This window comes from Chiloscyllium punctatum, chromosome 22 (assembly GCF_047496795.1).
Source record: "Chiloscyllium punctatum isolate Juve2018m chromosome 22, sChiPun1.3, whole genome shotgun sequence".
NCBI classification, from domain to species: Eukaryota; Metazoa; Chordata; class Chondrichthyes; order Orectolobiformes; family Hemiscylliidae; genus Chiloscyllium; species Chiloscyllium punctatum.
This window is the reverse complement of record NC_092760.1, coordinates 67,392,872-67,412,340: the sequence shown is the minus strand read 5'-3', so window position 1 is coordinate 67,412,340 and position 19,469 is coordinate 67,392,872. Positions and strand designations below refer to the sequence as shown.

Genomic DNA, 19,469 nt, shown 5'->3' with positions numbered 1-19,469 from the left:
ATAGAATTAGATAGGAAGGGGGGAAAGCTGTGAGAATGAGACTAACATGTTTGTCCACTTTATTCATCAGAAATGTAACAGAATTGAGATCTATATCAGAAAACCAAATCAAAGCCAATATCTGGATGTTTTTACTTCAAAGACAAAGTGACAATTGGGAAATGTAGACCATCTCAAATCTCAACCAGTGAGGAATGGGCCATAGTCCATCAAGTGGTAGTTCTATCTAGATATCATAAGAAAAGTTTACAATGGCACATGAAATTCAAATATCTGATCACTTAGGTATTAGAAAACTGCAAGATAAAATGTTAAGGTACATTATTTGCCATTGTTACATAATGATATGGACATATTTTGCCAGACAGCTGTATTAGGTATTAGGAAACATCAATTATAATTAAATCCATCTCCTTAATTCTGATGCCAGTTTTTGAGGACTCACTTTGTACATTCTTTATATCTTATAGTTGTGGTAATGCTACCTAAAACTAGAAGTTGGAATCACTAACTTTTAACAATTATTAATGTTCCAGCAAGATTTCCTGAGGTAGTGCCTTTTGATAGTGTTATAGCAAAACTGCTGGAGGAAAATTACTTTTTTTTAACTAGATATGATTTACCGAAAGAAGTACAATCAGATCAAGGTTTAGTTTTAAATTGTAAGATAAAAGTATCTCTGAGCTTCAAAATGAAGGCTTGAAGGGCTGAAGTTGATTATGTGCTAGTTTGAGATCAGCTATCATAATATAATGGTTTGCCAATAGTGGACAAAATGTGAAGGAGAATGCTGTTCATGCAGTATTTAATGAGATGTTGGTGAAGGCACATGAAAATGGAGCCTCGCACCTGCCAAGTAACTGATTTGCCTTTCAATTAAGGAATTGTTAGTGCCTAGTTTCTTATGAGAGAAGGGAGAATTGCAAGACAAACATAATTGAGGTGAGTTGGTATATCAAGGAGGTGCAAGTGTTAGAAAATAAGGTGCAGTCACTTATCAGGAAGATTCTGATCATTGGTGTTGAAACCATAGGAAAAATTAGAATGGATAATGTCTGTCAGTTGCCTGTAGTGCCAAAACTTTGAGCTTTGCCATTTTTACCTGCCATGTTTTTCATTTTTTCATTTTCTTTGAAAACAACTATTGCAAAGATAGTGGTAGAGATGTTAATCTAGTTGTTTGCTTAATAAGGATTACTGATGGACATTAGTTCATTCAAGTTTTTAATATTATGTCTAAAATCTTTCAGGATGTATGAGTAGACTAGGTATAATACAATTAAATTTTACCTACTAGGCACAAAGAGCTTTAGAAGGGTACCATCAAATCATCAAACAGGGCTTACTGTTATGAATATCTTCATGCTTGGGGGAAAAAAGGCTGGAATTTCTTTATTTGCCTCCCATAATTCATAGAACATAGAACATTACAAAGCAGTACAGGCCCTTCAGCCCTCAATGTTGTGCCAACCTGTGGAACCAATCTGAAGTTCTAACCTGCACTATTCCATTCTTGTCCATATGCCTGTCCAATGACCAAACAAATGCCTTTAAAGTTGGCAGGTCACACATCAAATGTGTCTACTGGGCTTAGTCCTTTACAGTTAGTTTACAGGCATGAGATATGAAATCCTCTAAATCTAATCAAAGAAATACTTGTAGGACAGAAGGCTGAATCCTTCATGCGAGCCTATGTATCTGTATTCGAGAAGCAGCTCACAGGAGCTTGCAATGTAGTTCACCAACACCTTAGGGCAGTGCAAACAGAGTTTGGCTGTTAAGTATGCCAAATCCTGAATATTTCAACAAGGTGATGAGATCTTAGTATTACTGCCTTTATAGGGTGAACCACAGAACAGTTCAATAAAAAGGTTAGGCAAAGTAAACTATTTGATTAACGCACATCACCTGAGAAAGATTCATCTCTGTCATTTGAACATTTTTTGGCTTAAAACATGCTCTTCTGCTCAGCAGAGAACATTCTTGATTCTGTATGCCATTGAGAGATTCTGGCATTTTTCATCCTTTTTAATCTGAGCTTCTTCATGACCTATCTTTTTCATTTAGATGAGAATTCACCTGGACCTTGAATTTTTTGTATTATGCACTTGATATGGTCTGATAGCACTAAAACAGTGACTCCAGTATCTAATTTAAATTTAGTGGGATGTCCATTTTCTTCTGGTTTAACACTCCAGTGTTTGTTCTCATTGTTAATTTGTCCTAAGAAAGTTTTTTTTCCCCTGTTCCTGTGGTTTTCTGACTCCTACAAATGTGGCATTGCTTTAAATATATGTTCTTTTGACTGTCTGTCACCTGCATTTTAAAACAACAGGTTGTTTTAAAATGGCCAACTTTTACATAGTTGTGGCACATTTCCCCCTCTGCTGAGCATTCTTCATGTTTGTGTGGCCTGTTTCCACCACACCAGGGACTTTTCAGGATGATGAAGGGCTTTTGCCCGAAACGTTGATTTCGCTGCTCGTTGGATGCTGCCTGAACTGCTATGCTCTTCCAGCACCACTAATCCAGTATTTGATTTTCAGCATCTGAAGTCATTGTTTTTACCATATATTCTCTGTGTTAGTGAATTGAGATTTTTGTGTGTACTTTTCCCTTTGTAACCTACAAACTGACTCCTAGATATCTTTTACCTGTGGTTCATCAATGTCTACTTAAATAAATACCGAGTTCTGTTACTGAGGTTCTAACTGAATACTGCTTTTGTAAATGTTAAATCTTCCTTGGATTTCAATAGGTCTGATCTGCAATTTCAATCATAGTTGGTAGCGAAACAGTTTGAATTACAACCCTTCATAAGTGCAGTATTTTGCCAGCTGTAAAAATCACAGTTGAACAAGTTTATGTTTCTCCCTTTATTTCCTTCTATTAAAACACGCATATTCAGTAATTAGCCTTTGGCAAGCATTGAAGTATATGCTGACACCCGGATGCTACTTTATACAATGCTATATTTATATATTGTTATTTTTATCAACACTTACTAAGACATAGTTAATGATTGCACCTATAACAAAAAGTAATGCACTGACCTGTTTTCTCTGACTTTTATTTTTAAATATTAGGGCTGTTCTGTGCCTGGTGAATCTTACTTTTCATAGAATAGAATCCCGACAATGTGGAAACAGGCCCTCCAGCCCAACAAGTCCACATTGACCCTCCGAAGAGCAACCAACCCAGACCCACCCCACATTTACCCCTGACTAATGAACCTAACCTACACCTCCCTGATCACTCTGGACAATTTAGCACGGCCAATTCACCTAAACTGCACATCTTTGGACTGTGGGAGGAAACTGGAGCACCCAGAGGAAACACACGCAGACACAGGGCGAATGTGCAAACTCCACACAGACAGTTGCCTGAGGCTGGAATCAAATTCAGGTCCCTGGCGCTGTGAGGCAGCAGTGCTAACCACTGAACCACCATGCTGCCCAAATCTTATGCTGTAACCTCAGCCGGTGCACGAATTGAACCCACACTGCTGGCATCATACTGCATTACAAACCAGTGTCCAACTAACTGAGCAAAAGAGCCATACACAGTTCAGTCGTCCCATTCATGTGCCTGGTGGTATGGACCAAACCAAACCTCCTTGCAAACATATCAAGGAGATAGCCGAAAGTCTAACTTTTGTCTTAGTTAATGGGAAGTGTAAAGTAGGTAAAAACAATGACTGCAGATGCTGGAAACCAGATTCTGGATTAGTGGTGCTGGAAGAGCACAGCAGTTCAGGCAGTATCCAATTAGCTTCGAAATCGACATTTCGGGCAAAAGCCTTCCTGATGAAGGGCTTTTGCCCGAAACGTCGATTTCGAAGCTATTTAGATGCTGCCTGAACTGCTGTGCTCTTCCAGCACCACTAATCCGGGAAGTGTCAAATACTGTGTTTCAGATGTAATTTGATTGGTCATGCTACTTTGCTTTAAGCAAAACACTCTTTATTCTGGCCCTTACGTAAAATACGAACGAAAGAAAGAAGAATTGGTTTAACTTTCACTCTATTGAAATGTTTTATGACTATGACTAACAGATTATTTAACTACTAAAAAAACTGTTCCAATCTCGTACCTTCCCAGAGATGCATTGTTGGCAAAGGTGAAGTCAGTAAAATGGGTTATCTCACATGTGATTCTGCCAGCAGAAAGAGAACCCAACTTTTAGCTGAAACCGTGAGAAAATTCTGGTAGAGAGAGAAAGAGACAATTTCCACACTAACTACTTAAAGCTAACCTAAAACCCTTGGTTCTGTGGGAATCTGTCTCCACCCATTCATATGACTTCTATTGTTCCAACTTTAAAAAAAACCCCATGGCCTCACAAGCTGTTTACTTTCTTGGTTTAAAACAGACAGCTTGATACTTCAGTCCCAACCTCTCTTCATAAAATAAAACCAGGACAAAATACTCTTCTTAAAATCATAATATCATCATGCTGGTGTGGTCTCTTGATGGCGTTGGAATGTCTACTTGAGATGTAAATCAGCTTCTTAGCAGCCACTAAGCCCTGGAACATTTCTTTGTATGCTCCTGTGTCTGATCCACTGCTCATGGCTTTTGGTCATTGCTGTCTGGTCCCTAGGTCTGTTTTCCAGCTTTCTCTATTGATAAGTCCTTGGAAGTTTTTTTTATTAGTTCTATGGACCTTGATATTGCTGACTAAGTTGCTTTCTTTTTAACCTCTTCCTCTGCCACCAAGTTTTGTCATGTGTTTTAGTTCAAGCACTGTTTAGTCTCTCAAAAGCATAACACTTGAGTCCATGGTACTTCCTTCAAGGATCATTTATTAGAAGCTTGATCAATACACATGTTGACTTCACACAAGGTCAGAGCTTCACATGAGGTCCTACTAGCCCTCACTAATTAATCATGTGAATAAGGCAAAAAGGTGTGGATGCTGACAAGCTGAAAGAAAACTGAGGTTACTGGAGAAACTCAGCAGGTCTGGCAGCAATTGTGAAGAAAAATCAGAGTTAATGTTTTGGGTCCAGTGACCCTTCCTCAGAACTAATGGTAGCTAAAAACATGTCAGTTTATATGCAGAAGATAGGGTGGGGAGAGGGAGTAAGGAGTAAATGATAGGTGGGGATACAGCTCAAAGAGATACAACAGTTAGACAGACAAAGGAGTGATAATGTTCTGGCTAGGAGGGTGAATAGCTGTTAATGGAGACTGTTAGTGGCTAACATAGGTAGTGTGTAATGGCAGACTATGTGATAATAAGGCTTGGTGTGTGGGTAGGGGACTATGACATGGGAGAGTTCAGGCCCTAAAATTATTGAACTTGATGTTGAGTCCAGAGGGCTGCAGAGATCTAAGTGGAAAATGAGGTGTTGTTCTTCCAGCTTGCACTGAGTTTCACTGAAACACTACAGCAAACCTCACTCAGAGATGTTGGCCAGGGAATATGATGGTGTGTGAGAGTGGAAGGCAACTGGAAGCTCAGGGCCTTTTTCTCAGGCAGAATATAGATATGAACAGTACTCCAGATGATTCTCATTAGTGCAGTAATGGTGTCCCTTTGCACCAGAAAACCTGGATTCATGTCCGTCTGCACCAGATGCATCACATAGCATGTCTGAATAGACTGGTTAGAAATTTCTATACAGTCGGTTCTGATATAATGCGTGGTTCTTCAATGCGATTTGGCTTTAACATGATTGAAGAATTTAGACTATTATTTGGAGAACACAAACTTTCCTGACCTGCATTGGCTATAAGGCGATTCTGGCTCCATTAGTTTAAATGGCGTGGCTATTGAGCAATTTTCTTATAACATGAGATTGCACAAGAACAGAACTATTGCGTTATAGCAGAAGTGACTGTACAGTCTGGTGAACTTGCAATCCTTTTCAACGCATCTTAAATTCTGAGGATTATGGAATGAACTTCATGGTATTAGAATGTTCACAACAATTAAATAGGAGTTTCATTGAATCTGGCTAAATAAAGTAGAAATTTTTTGTTTAAATTTGCAACTGTAAGTTTTTTTATTGTCTTCTTCCTTTTTAGAAAGTGTCGATCACCATACAAGATGACAATCCACATTCGTACACAAAGGGCTAAACCACCTTTGCGGTCTCCGGTTGGATCTCTTCCATGTTCACAGACCAGACGATCAAGATTTCAAAGTTCCATTGAAAGCTGTGGTGTGGTTTCAGACTGCGAGAGCAGCAACTCAATCCATAAAAAGAAAAGCAGCCTTCGATTTCCAAGGATCAAAAGATGTTTGAGTGCTCCCCCTGGATCAGTTAGGTAATTACATCAAGGCCATCAAGGTTGCTTTAAATTAATTAACTCTTTCTCATTACGTAAAATGAAATCTAGAATAGCTGGTTTCCTCGTTGATACCTCAACATATTGCTCTGGAAAAACATCTTGCAGGTAGTACAGGAATTCATCTATCATATTGGCATTGCTAATGTGGTTTGCCCAATCAATATGTGATTTAAGTCACCGATGATTACAGTAGAACCCTAGCTACATGTTTCTATAATTTCCTATTTAACACTATCCCCTATCTTACAACTACTCTTTGGAGATCGATATGGACAACTACCGATCTAATGTTTTCTGCACCTTGTTGTTTCTTAGCTCTAACAAGGCTAATTTTATATTTAGATTTTCTGCATCAGTATCTTATTTTCACAATTGCATTGATTCCATCTTTTCGTAACAACACACCAGTTCCTTTTCACATCTGTCTGCTCTTTCCAAAGTTTGAATGCAGTTGGATGTTCAGTTTCCAACCTTGCCCATCCTGCAGTTACAATCATATCATACCCGCTTGCAACTATTTGCACTATTCATTTTTCTACTTTATTGCAAGTGCTCCATGCATTCCAACATCATGCCTTTAGATTAACTTTTGACATTTTTACACACGTTTTACACAACGGCCCTAGTTTCTGCTAGCCCTTGTATCCTTTGCTTTCCACTTTTGCTTTCAGTTTGGTATTGTTCATTTCTATCTTACTGTCCCTGACTCTTGTCTCCCTGCTCAGGTTCTCATCCCTCCTTCCACTCTAACTTAAATTCTCCCCCACATTACTAATAAATACCCCTGTTTGTACATTGGTTTCCTGCTGTTCTATAACCCATTCAGCCTGTATAGATTCCATCTTCCCCAGAATCCGTTCCACTGCCTCAAGAATCTAAATTCCTCTGTTTACACCATCCTTCCAACTATGCATTCATTTGGTCTGTTCTCCCATTCCTGATCTCACTAACACAGGGAGTAATCCTGAGATTACTCCCTTTGAGGACCTGCTTTTTCATTTACTTCCTAGCTTCCTATATTCTGGTTGCAAGAATTCATCCCTCTTTTTACCTATCTTGTTGGTACTGACATAGATTAAAACCTCAGGGTGTTCTGCCTCCCTCTTCCGAACTTCCTATAGCCATTCGGTAGCATCCTTGACCCTGACACCAGGGAGATAAATACCATCCTGAGGTCACGTCTATCTGTTCCCTTCCTGATCAAATCCCCTATTACAATTGTATTACCAATCTTTCATTCTTACATCACCCTCACCCCATGCACCTGGTGCCACAAACTTGGCTCTCATTGCATTCCCCAAGAAACCATCTTCCCCAAAAGTATCCAAAAGAGAAAATCTGTTAGAAAGGGAGACAGCATCAGGAGACACCTGCGCAATCTGGCGGGTGATTTTACTTGGTCTGCCTTCACCCTTTCTGCCTGTCCACTCTTTAACTGTGGTATAACTACTTTGCTGTGTGTGCTATCCAAGTTCCTCAGCCTGTGAAGCAAATCAACTAGAATTATCCATGCTTCCCAAATTGTACTGTTTTCTTATTAAAATTGAACAATCAAAGTAAATTACAAAATAATAACAGATTGTATCACTCTTAAAGAGAACTGGAATATGTTAATACCTTCAGTTTCTGTATTAAATTATCCACTGTCCTTTAATTCTTCTTTGATGGTGTACATGATCTTGATCTTGCAGTGATTATTTTCCATTTTAGTGATTAAACATCTTGGAAGGTTGACTCATTTGTCTATCCATGGAGCACATCTTCTATTGGAGGGCCTACTTTTTTTTGTCTCTTTGGAGGCTGAAAAACACGTTATATTGTGCCCTGTTTGTTCGCAAGTTAAATTGTCAAAATTACATTTTTGTTTCGTTAAACCCAAAGATCCAAAGAAACAAAAAGTAACACAACAGCCAGATTCCTTAGTGTCTTAAATTATTTCACAGGTTGTATTTATAGGCATTGAGAAAAAAAAAGCTCTGTGTAGTAACAAGAAACAAAGAATTGCAGATGATAGAAAAATGAAACAAAAACAGAAATTGCTGGAGGGGGTTGATCATTGGACCCAAAATATTGACTCTCCACAGATCAGTAAGGTTGATGAAAGTATATTTCTCTATTTCAGATGGCAGTTCAGGAGCATCAAGAGGTTGTGAGATCTGGGGAGTTTCTCTAGCAATTTCTGTATTGTAATATATAGCCTGAAATGCTATTAAAGTTTGGTCTCAGACAATGATGCATCATAACAATGCAGACATTGGTGAGTCAGTTCCAGATTACCATCAGAATTACGCTGAAGCAGGCTATCCAGTCCAACAAGTTCATGCTGCCATTTTGCCTCATTTGAGGCTGAATAACACATGTAATTTTAAACCCCATAAAATAGAGCTTAAAAAATATAAGAATTAATTTCCCATGAACAGTAACATAGAAAACTGCTAACATATAATAAAAAAAGATGGGAATGAAATTTCTCTATCCCAGGATATGAAATGGGCTTATATTGAATCAGGATCTAATTTTGCTCTACATTTAATTTCACTAAAATTTGTACAGCAATCATTCAAATTCTTTTCAGGGACTCATTTCTTAATTCTACTATTACTTTATTTGGTTTAAATTAAAAATGTCAGCATTTTTGAACCAGTGTAAAATAAAAACTGACACAATTTATAACAGGCTGCCAGTTCACTCCAAGCCCATTTTATGTTGCTGTCATAGACCTGTTTCACGTCTGCTCTGACTATCACAGTACACATCGCTTTCCATATAGTTTTTGTTACAGATGCAGGATGATCTCACAGCTGAACTGCCATCTGAAATGGAGAAATATTCTTTCATCAACTTTACTGATCAAACAATAATGGAATTGACTTTTGATCTTACTGGATCCAACACCATAGTAAAATAAGGCATTTTGCACAAACATATCTGCCTTTACAAACAAACAGTGTGTACTTTGACAACCATTGGCGATCTGTTAATATACATAAAAAAGATAATTTATTTAAAACTGAGAGCTTATATTCCAAATCTCACTCTTTGTGATAGTTACAAACGATATTTTTCACGTCATTAACTGGAGTCTGTGTAAAATTTCCCCTCCAAATGATGCACTGTCTGATTTGGAACAATTTTGTTATGCCTTCACTGTCACTGGTGCAAAAAACTTAAACTCCCTCTCTGACAACATTATGTACCAACAGCAGATACACTGTTTGATTCAACAAGGTGACTTACTACCACCTTCTCCAAGGCAATTGGAATTGCAATTTTGAAGAACATTTGTAGCTCAAGTTGTGGATCAGGTTGTAAGTTTGTTCATTGAGCTGGTAGATTTTTTTCTCAGATGTTTCGCCACCATGCTAGGGATTGTCCAAGTCGAACTAGTGTCCCTCTTTGTCTGTGTGTATGGATACTAGTGATAGTTGGTCATGTCTTTTGATGGCTAGTTGGTACTCATGTATTTTGGTGGCTAGTTTTCTGCCCATCCGTCCAATGTAATGTTTGCATCACATACAAAATACCCTGCAAGAACTGTAACAAACATTATATTGGACAGATGGGCAGGACACTAGCCACCAGGATATAAGAGCACCAACTAGCCACCAAAAGACATGACCACTATCACTCGTATCCATACACACAGATGAAGAGGGACATCAGTTCAACTGGGACAATACATCCATTCCGGGACAGGCTAAACAAAGACACACACAGGAATTCCTAGAGGCCTGGCATTCAAACTGGAACTCCATCAACAAACACATTGATTTGGATCCCATTTACCAACCTCTCAGAAAAAGAACCGGAAGTGATATCACTCACCACAACAGATCAAGCCACATAAATAGCAACTGGGACAGAACACCAGCGCTTCATCGGAAGCTCACTGACAATGTTGCCTAGCATTGTGACGAAATGTCTGAGAACAAATCTACCAGTTCCACAAGCAAATTTATAGCCTGGCAATTGGATATTGTTCAACATTGCCAACATCCCAGATATTGCATAAACAGTGTCCTTGGATGGAACTCATTGGTTTATGAAATGGCTGAAATTAGCCAGGATTGTCTGAAAGTAGCAGGCCAGAATGGTAGCTAAATATCAAAACCATTCTGAAGAACCCCAATGACTCACTAGTAAAGTCAGCAGTGATCACTATTAATAATCTTATTGAATGAATCAACAAGCCCAAGGGACTGAGTCATGTTTCATAGATTGGAATCAGAATTGTAGAATGCTTATAGCACAGAAGAAGGCTATTTGGTCCATTTTGCCTCTGTTGACATTTTGATTCAGCAAGTTACCTTGTGTCATTCCCCTTCAATCTACCTGCAGATCAGTACATTTTTCCTTTACAGATAATAATTCAGTTCCCCTTTGTATGCCTTGATTGAACCAGCCACCATCTTTCTAGATCCTAACCACTTGCTGTATAAAACAAGTTTCCTCATGTCACCATTGTTCCTTTCACTAATTATGTTAAATTTCGGTCCTCTGATTCTTGATTCTTCCAACATTGACCAACAATGTGAGCAGCTTCTCCTTAGCTATTCTATCCACTTGCTTCATGATTTTGAATATTTCTTTCAAATGTCCTCTCAATCTTTTCATCTTCAAGGAGAACATTTCCAAACTATCTATTGCACTAGACTGGTATTCCACATCCCTGGAATCATTCTTGTCAAAGATTTCAGCATCATTACAATGTCTTCAAATCCTCCCTAAAGTGTGAGGTCCAAAATTGGACATAGTACTTCAGTTGAGGTCATACTAATGATCTGTATAGGTTTAACATAACTTCCTCGCTTTTGTGATCCATTATCCCTATTGATGAAGTTGAGGATGCTGTATAATTTATGAACCATGTTCCAACCTCCACTGCTACTATCAATGCTGCTATGTTCCAAGTTCCTTAATCACTGATTTATAGGAACTTTCTTGTACATAACAATTCACTTTGTTTATTGCATTTTACACACACTTTGCTACTCTTGTATCATAGCCATTCATGTTGTTTAATAACTTGGATAATTTTCCTCTTTATGCAGGAAGGCACACTCTTCGTTATCCTCAAGGCTTCTATCAGGTCACAGAAATAGCAAAGAAAAGCCACTCTTTAAACGTCAGCAGTGGATCATAAAAGTGACGGCTTACAAGAATGGGACAAGTGACGTGTCTGCAAAAATAACAGCATCTAGCATCAAACTGGTAATGGCTAATATATGAGTTTCTTTGTCACACTAGGTACAACAGCATTAAGAACCATTTCTAGTTCCATTTGGTTCTAGTAAGTGGCTTAACAAATTTCATCTTTACGTCTTAAATCCTTCAACCATTTCAGAATTTATTAGGCCATTAAGTAATGCTAATCTTCCTAAAGGTTAAGCAAACCCCTGAGAATATTAATGGAGGCTCCTACTAGTAGTATGAAGAAGTAGAAATGGCATGTCAATGAACTCATCTGGGGACTAGAGAATGGGCAAAACAAAACCCCTTTTTGTGGACTGATATCTTGTACTCTAAGAATACCTGATGCAAAATTTATTGTTTCTAAGAGTTTAATGTCTGTTATAGGACATCACACAGACTTTGGAGAGTAAGGAGTGGGTCACAAGCAAGGGCTACACTTTCAGGCATCAAAATAGTTCCTAATCAAAAACATATTCCTTTTGAAGATGTTGTCATAATATCTCATTGTGGAGGCTAGAGGAGCAAATGTGTTCATCCCAGAGTCATCACAACTGCTTTCTGTTGCTCACTCCAATCCCCTTCAGAGGTTCACTTTCAGGCTACTGACATTGAGGGAAATGGATCGATATTAACATACATTTGAATTAAGAGTATAATTGGCCATTCAGCACCACGAGCCTGCTCCACTGTTCAATAAGGTTACTGCTGAATTGACTGTAACCTGAAATCAGCATTCCTGCCTACCCTTGATAATCTTTCATTCGTTTTGCTTCACCACAATCTATCTACCATTCTGAAGAAAGGTCACTGGATCCAAAATATTAATACTGATTTCTCTCTACAGATGCTGCCAGACCTGCTGAGATTTCCAGTAATAAGTAAATGAATAAGAAATGTTTGTAGGGATATGGGCCAAGTGCAGGCAGGTGGGACTAGTTTAGTTTGGGATTATGGTCGGGATGGATTGGTTGGACCGAATGGTCTGTTTCTGTGCCTTAAGACTCGATGACTGTGTGACTCAATCCTGCTTTTGCATCTGATTTCCAGCATCCGCAGTTCTTTCAGTTTTTGTTCCCAAATACTCACAACTCTGACAGAATTTTTATTCCACATCTCTGTTTTAAATGGGTAACACGAGTTCGATATTTTCCCATAAGAAGAAATATCCTTTCGATATCCACTCTGACATGATTCTCCCTGGTTTTAATCAGGTCATCTATTTCTCTTCTAAAATCCAGCAGATACAAGCCTATCCTGCGGGCATAAACCCTTCTTCAGGAATGAGGCTGGTGTGCCAAGCGGGCTGAGATAAAAGGTGGGGGGGGGGGGATAGGTGGAAGGAGGTGAGGGTGATAGGCTGGAGAGGGGGTGGTGGCGGAGAGGTCAGGAAGAAGACTGCAGGTCAACAGTCCCAACAGGGGTTGGGACTGAGGTAAGATGGGGGGAGCTGGGGATTCCTCATTTCACCTCCCTTCCACCTTATCTCAGTCCCAACTTGCGGATTCAGCACCACCTTCTTGACCTGCAATCTTCTTGCCGACCTCTCTGCCCCCACCCCCTCTCCGGACTATCACCCTCACCCTCACCTCCTTCCACCTATCGTATTCCCAGCACCCCTCCCCCAAATTCCTCCCCCCTACCTTTTATCTCAGCCCGCTTGGCACACCAGCCTTATTCCTGAAGAAGGGCTTATGCCCGAAACATCAATTCTCCTGCTCCTCGGATGCTGCCTGGCCTGCTGTTTTTTCCAGCACCACATTTTTCAACTCTGGTCTCCAGCATCTGCAGTCCTCACTTTCTCCTCACTTTGATACAAACCTAGCGTGTCCAACCTTTCCTCACAAGTCAGTCCAGATATTAGTCTGTAAAATCTCTGAACTGCCTCCAAAGCATCTACATCCTTCCTTAAATGAGATGTCTAATATTGCACACATACTCCAGATGTGGGCTCATCAGTGCTCTGTATAACTGAGGTATAACATCCTTACTTTGATATTCCATTTCTTTCATGATAAATGATGCAATTCTATTAGCTTTCTTAATTACTGGCTGCTGCTACATACTAATCTTTTATGATTCCTTCACAAAGATAAGATTCTTCTGGAACTCAGAGCTCAGCTAATATGCTTCTTTTTCATTCCTTATGTCCAGCGATTCTCCATTTCCCATGCGATTCTCCATTTACCGCATGTTTGCCAATTCACTTAAGCTAACTATATCTTTTTGTAACCTCCTTACATCCTTTTCACAGCTTACTTTCCTACCTATCTTTGCAATTTTCAGCAAATTCAGCAATGGTTCCTTCCATCCTTTCATCTAGGTCACTTATATACATTGTGAACAGTTGAGATCCGAGCACCAGCCCCTCTGGCACATCACTCATTGTATCTTGCCAATTGAAAAAGACACATTTATGCCTACTGTCAGCTTCCTGTTAAACAGCCAAGCTTCTTGCCATGCCAATTTGCTAACCCACATCTTGAGCTTTTATTTTTCACAATGACCATTCCCTTAAGAAATGCCTTCTAGAAATCTAAGTACAGTACGTCCATCATTTCTCGCAGGACATGTTACTTCCTTAAAGAACTCCAACAGATTGGGAAAGCGTGATTTTCCTTTGACTCTGTCTGATTGCCTTGAGCTTACTCAGCTGGCATGCTCTATAACTTATTTCATAATAGTTTCTAATATTTCCCTGTGAGAGATGTTAAACTAATTGGCCTCTAGATACATATGTGCCAGCAACATCTCCAGCAAACATACTGTACATTCTTCAACCAAATAGACATGTCTCAATATCTATATGAAGCAATCCTCAGTCAAGTTCAAGGGAGACATCCTTTCCTCAGAGGGCCTTGGCACAGTAAGTCAAGTGCAACCTCCAGTATCAGACGAGGGGCTTGACCATGGCCAGTCAGTTACTGATCACTTTGGTGGATCATGATTCTCTCCTTATAGAGGGTGAGGAGATGAATATTAAGCACCCCACCACTCTTCTTGACTTGTTACTCCTAATTGTAAACCTTTTTCTCTTGCCATGAGACAAAGGAAGTGACTGAATGAGATCAAAGTGGCTGGCACCACTACTACCTCTGATTATGTTAGAAATGATGAAGTGTCCCAACTGAGTGAGCAGGCAGAGCAGAAACCCTGAACGGTTAGTTGTGTGAGGTATTGAGTAGGTGAGAGCGAATGAGGGAAGATATTGTGTGCCATAGTGAGAGCGATAGACAATGAGCCTTGGTGGGAGCTATGTGCGGTAGAAGAGATAGAATGAGTGGATATGGGGCCGACCAAGGTCTTTTTCCTGGGGTGAGAGAATCCAACATTAGAGACCATAGGTTGAAGGTGAGAGGGAAAAGATTTAAAAAGTACCTGAGGGGTATTTGTTTCATGCAGAGGGTGGTACATGTATGGAACAAGCTGCCAGAGGAAGTGATGGGTACAATTACAACATTTAAAAGGCATCTGGTATATGAATAGGAAGGATTTATGGGCCAAATGTGGGCAAATGGGACTAGCTCAGATTGGGATGTTTGGTTGACGTGGATGAGTTGGGCCAAAGGGTCTGTTTCTATGCTGTATGACAAAGATTCTATGAGTGTGAGGTAATAGAGATATGGTAATTACACTTGCCCTTGCAGAGGACAGAGGATTATTGATCTTCTTGAGGCATTGCTGAACATTTCTCCAGACCGTGGAAACAGTATTGATATGGGTGACAACCTCAGCTCATGGTACTATGGTCTGGTGGTGTGGTCTTCTCTGCTTGTCCTGAGGGAAGAGGATTGCAGTCGTCATTGATAAAACAATGTATCATTTCAGTACAATTTTTTTCAGTACAATGTGATGTTTCAGTTGGAGTTGGTGTACTTGGTCACCACCTTGTCTCCCTCCAACACAGAATGCTTGGCCATCTGATGCATAGCAGTCTGGATCTCCCGGGAGCTGTTGGTACTGCTCTTGTTGTAATAGGTCAAAAGGGAAGATGCACTCACAGTGTGTTCAAAGATTTAATTGGTGGATGAGTTCTTAATGTTCATGGCCTTGGAGGAGATGCTAGTGTTGGGGTGCACCTCCTTCACTTTGCAGGTGTTGATGGTGTAACTTTCTTTCCAGGACTTCTTCCTCTTCTTGCCGCTCTTTGTGGGTGGTCTCTTCTTTACTTCCTTCTGCCTTCTTGTCAGTTTGAACTTTCCTCTCCTCAATCATGGTGACAGTCAACTGTTCCTCTATTCACATGTCGGGATAATTCACATGAACTGTGCTGGGCAGGTCCAAATTGAAAATAATTGCATAGTTACATGACCTGGCTTGAAAGTTGGCACTGGAGTCAGGGATCCTGGGAGTGTTGCAGGCAGTGTTGAGTACTTCCATCTGTGGCAACTGAGAGCATAATGAACAGGGTGCCATAAAGGTGTGATGCATAGCTAATGAGGGAAATTTGAGAAGATAGCATGAGAAATCTCTCTAGGTCTCATGTAGAGATTCAAGATTCAGGTCATAATCCACGTAATTTTGCAGCAATGACTACTATATCATACTTATTCATTTGCATTTGTGCTCTTGGTTCATTTGTTTTGTTTTCTTAAACATAAAATGTTAATGAGGTCCTAGACCCAATTTTGGAATGGCCAGTGATACCTTTGTTAGGGCACTCTCTCCCTGTTCAAGGCTGTACCTGTTGTTGAAGGTAGACCCAGACAAATTTCTACTTTGGTAAATTTGGCTCTTAAGTATTAGATTAACCTTTCTCTCCAATTTTTGAGTTATTCACAACATATCTTTTCAGTAAGCAATTTGACAAATATTTTCACATGGAAATATGAAGATATCTGTCTTGGTGTCTTTACCCAATGTTTAATTATTCTGATTTAGTGATTTCTCCACTGTATCTAAGAATAGCTCACTGTCTTGTACCTGTTTATGCAATAAAGTAAAGCCAGGAAGTGAAAGTATTAAGGAAATTCATTGAACAAGTTTCTGTCTTTCCTGTCCTTGAGACGTGAGGAAAAGCATATCTTTGTTCAAGGATGTGTGGTGTCAGACAATTGGTCAGAAAGAAAATGGCAGAGAATGACTAAAAATTAATCTGGAGGAAAATATTAGAGTTTGAGAGGAAGCTAGCTAGGAATGTAAAAACAGATCGCAAGAGTTTCTATAGTTATCTAAAAAAGGAAAAGAATAAGCAAAGCAATGTTGGTCCTCTAGGGAGCGTTGAGAGTTAATAGTAGCTAATAAGGAAATGGGAGATGAATTGCATAAATATTTTGCTTCTGTATTCACTATAGAGGATACAAAGAAATATTCCAATAATAGCTGTAAATCAATAGGAGGAAGGGAGAAATAAACTTCATGAAATTACATTCACGAGGGAAGTGGTACTGACCAACTGATGGAGCTGCAAACTAACAAGTCTCTGGGTCTAAGTGGACTTCACCTTCGGGGTCTTGATAGTGGAGGCTAATGGGCCAGTAGATGCATTTGTGTTACTTTTCCAGAATTTCCTCATCTTAGGAAAGGTTCAATCAGATTGTAAAAAAAGCAAGTATAGCCCTTCAAGAAAGAAGGGAAGCAGAAACTGAGAAAATATAGGTCAGCTAGTTTGACATTTGTGTTGGGGGGTGTTTATTAGAAATGATTGTTAAAACAATTAAAGTCATGTTCCTGGAAAACTCAAGGGGTTCAGGAAAAGTCATCACTGTTTCATCAAAGGGAAATCATATTTATGCAATTTTTATTTGTGTTCTTTAAAGTACAAACACACACTGTCTATAAGAGGAATCATATACACACTCTGCACTTGAATTTCCAGAAAGCATTTGATAAGGTGTCACATTACAAGTTATTGTAGAAAATAAAAGCTCAAGGATGGAAAATTTTCTGCCAGGTAGAAAACAGAATATGTATATATTTATTTGCTGGGGTGACTTGATTGAAGTGTGTAAGATCCTGAATTGGATTGAAAAAGTGGACATGGAAAGGATTTTTCCTCGGGTGGGTTAATCCAGAACTAGGGGCTCTCTTTAAAACTTTGGAATTTCCCATTCAGGACTAAGATAAGAATAAATTATTTTCTCTTGGAGGGTTGTGTGAATTTGGAACTATCTGCTTCAGAATGCAGTGATGGCAGGATCAATGAATATTTTAATGACAGAAGCAGATCGATTCTCGTTAGGCAGGGTATCACAATTTACCAGGGGGGATGGGGATAGATGGAAATGTGGAATTCAAAACGCAAACAGATTAACCATTATTCTTTTGAATGGCAGTTCAGGCTCAAGAGTCCAAATGGTCAGCTTCTACTCCTTTTTCATAAGATTTTGTGTTCAGAAGGTCAAGGATTTGAAGGCAATTTAGCTATTTCAACAGCTCAAATTCAATAATTTATAAAAAGAAATTTGAACTTCCAGATAATAGCTATAAAAATGGTATGGCAAGATTTGCATTTTAAGATACCTACCATAGCAAAAGACTAAATATTGCATTGACTAAGCGTTATACTTTAAACCACAAAAAAATGTTTTTTTAAATTTTAGATGAATTGAGAAACACATTTCATAGATAAATGCTAAATTGTCCTTTAAGTAAACATTTGATTCTCCTGAAAGAGTCCAAAATGACTGTAAGGTCCTGAGAGGTTACATCTGATGGCACCTTACCCTGCATGGAAATGTTTCAACAGGAGAACAGTCTTTCAAAATGCTAGTTTCCTGGAAATTTCTCTCCAAATAAAGCTAGGCAAATCTTTCAGTCCCATCTTAACTATCCACGAATTTGATCTTTCCAATCAGAACATAAGCATCCATCAGGATTCCTGAGCAGCAGAGATCCATAGAAACTTTCGGCCTTTGGCTACTCTCTCTCCTTGACTGTAGCAAGCTAACTGTGTTTGAGAATTTTCACAAATATGTTGAAAGTCATTTCTCTAGCCAATTTCAATGGCAACATGAATCATATGGGCCTAGAATCCAGGTTAAAATGCAGATAACTATCCTTTATTTTGCAACAAAATGGACAGGTTAAAGAAAAACTGTTCACAGCTGTACATTCTCTATTTATTTTTCAGACTTTGAGGAGCTTCACAGGCCTGTATACAAACCTTGCATGTTCTTTCTTGTAAATTAACAATTTTTGTTCCCTTTCAACTTTAATCCCTAACAATAAACCACTCTTGCTTGATATCAGGTAGACTTCAGAACATTATTTTTTAATTTTATTTTAAATGAAGACACAGATCCAAATGAATGTTGTAATAGATTTTGAGGGATATGGGAAAACAAAATGCATATTTGAAGAAAAAGGGATGACAGAGAGAAAATGATGTTATCTGAAAAAGTGAAAAAGTAGGCTTGAATAGCTTTATTGAGTTATTAAAAATAAATTGCTGTAACAATCTGACAATCACATTGCTGCCCATTAAAACAACTGAGATTAATACACATTACAAATCAAGCTATTGCACATTTTTATGTTTCATCGCAAGAGTAATTTTAAAAGTCTAATTAATTTAAATTTGGACTTCTGTAACAGTTACTTTTAATCTTCTTTCCACAATAAAATCATGAGAAGAGCCGCAAATATGCTTATGTAACATTACATGATATTACATTATACTCTGTGGCTGTGTTACTGTTGTAAATCCCAACACTTCTTTGAAACTTACTTGAAGATATGCTTTTTTAGACTAGGAGGTGAATATTCATGCTTCTATTGATGCATTTTTTGCACTATGCCCATACCACAAAATACCGCCGAAAATAAATGCATCATTTCATATTAATCACTTTGAAGACCTAAAATCTTGTCTACTTCAAGCTATAGTGAACTTGGTAAATGCATCTTTGGTATTGCTATGCCTGGGGGACAAGCCATGTACTGGGAGAACCTACAAAACTTGTACCATCAATGGGTGCATTTGCACTTCAAACATAGTCTCAGTATGTAATGATTTCAGCTTTGCTTTGAAATTTACTA

General features: G+C 38.8%; 1 protein-coding gene across 1 annotated transcript in view; it reads left to right on the top strand.

Moving 5' to 3' along the window:
- The window catches only part of LOC140493745 (doublecortin domain-containing protein 1-like), a 621,788-nt gene that overhangs the window by 70,654 nt on the left and 531,665 nt on the right, over nt 1–19,469 (top strand). The window contains exons 3-4 of the mRNA XM_072592573.1: nt 6,033–6,275; nt 11,351–11,510. Coding sequence (XP_072448674.1) covers nt 6,033–6,275; nt 11,351–11,510 — 403 coding nt within the window. The remainder of the gene's footprint in view (nt 1–6,032; nt 6,276–11,350; nt 11,511–19,469) is intronic.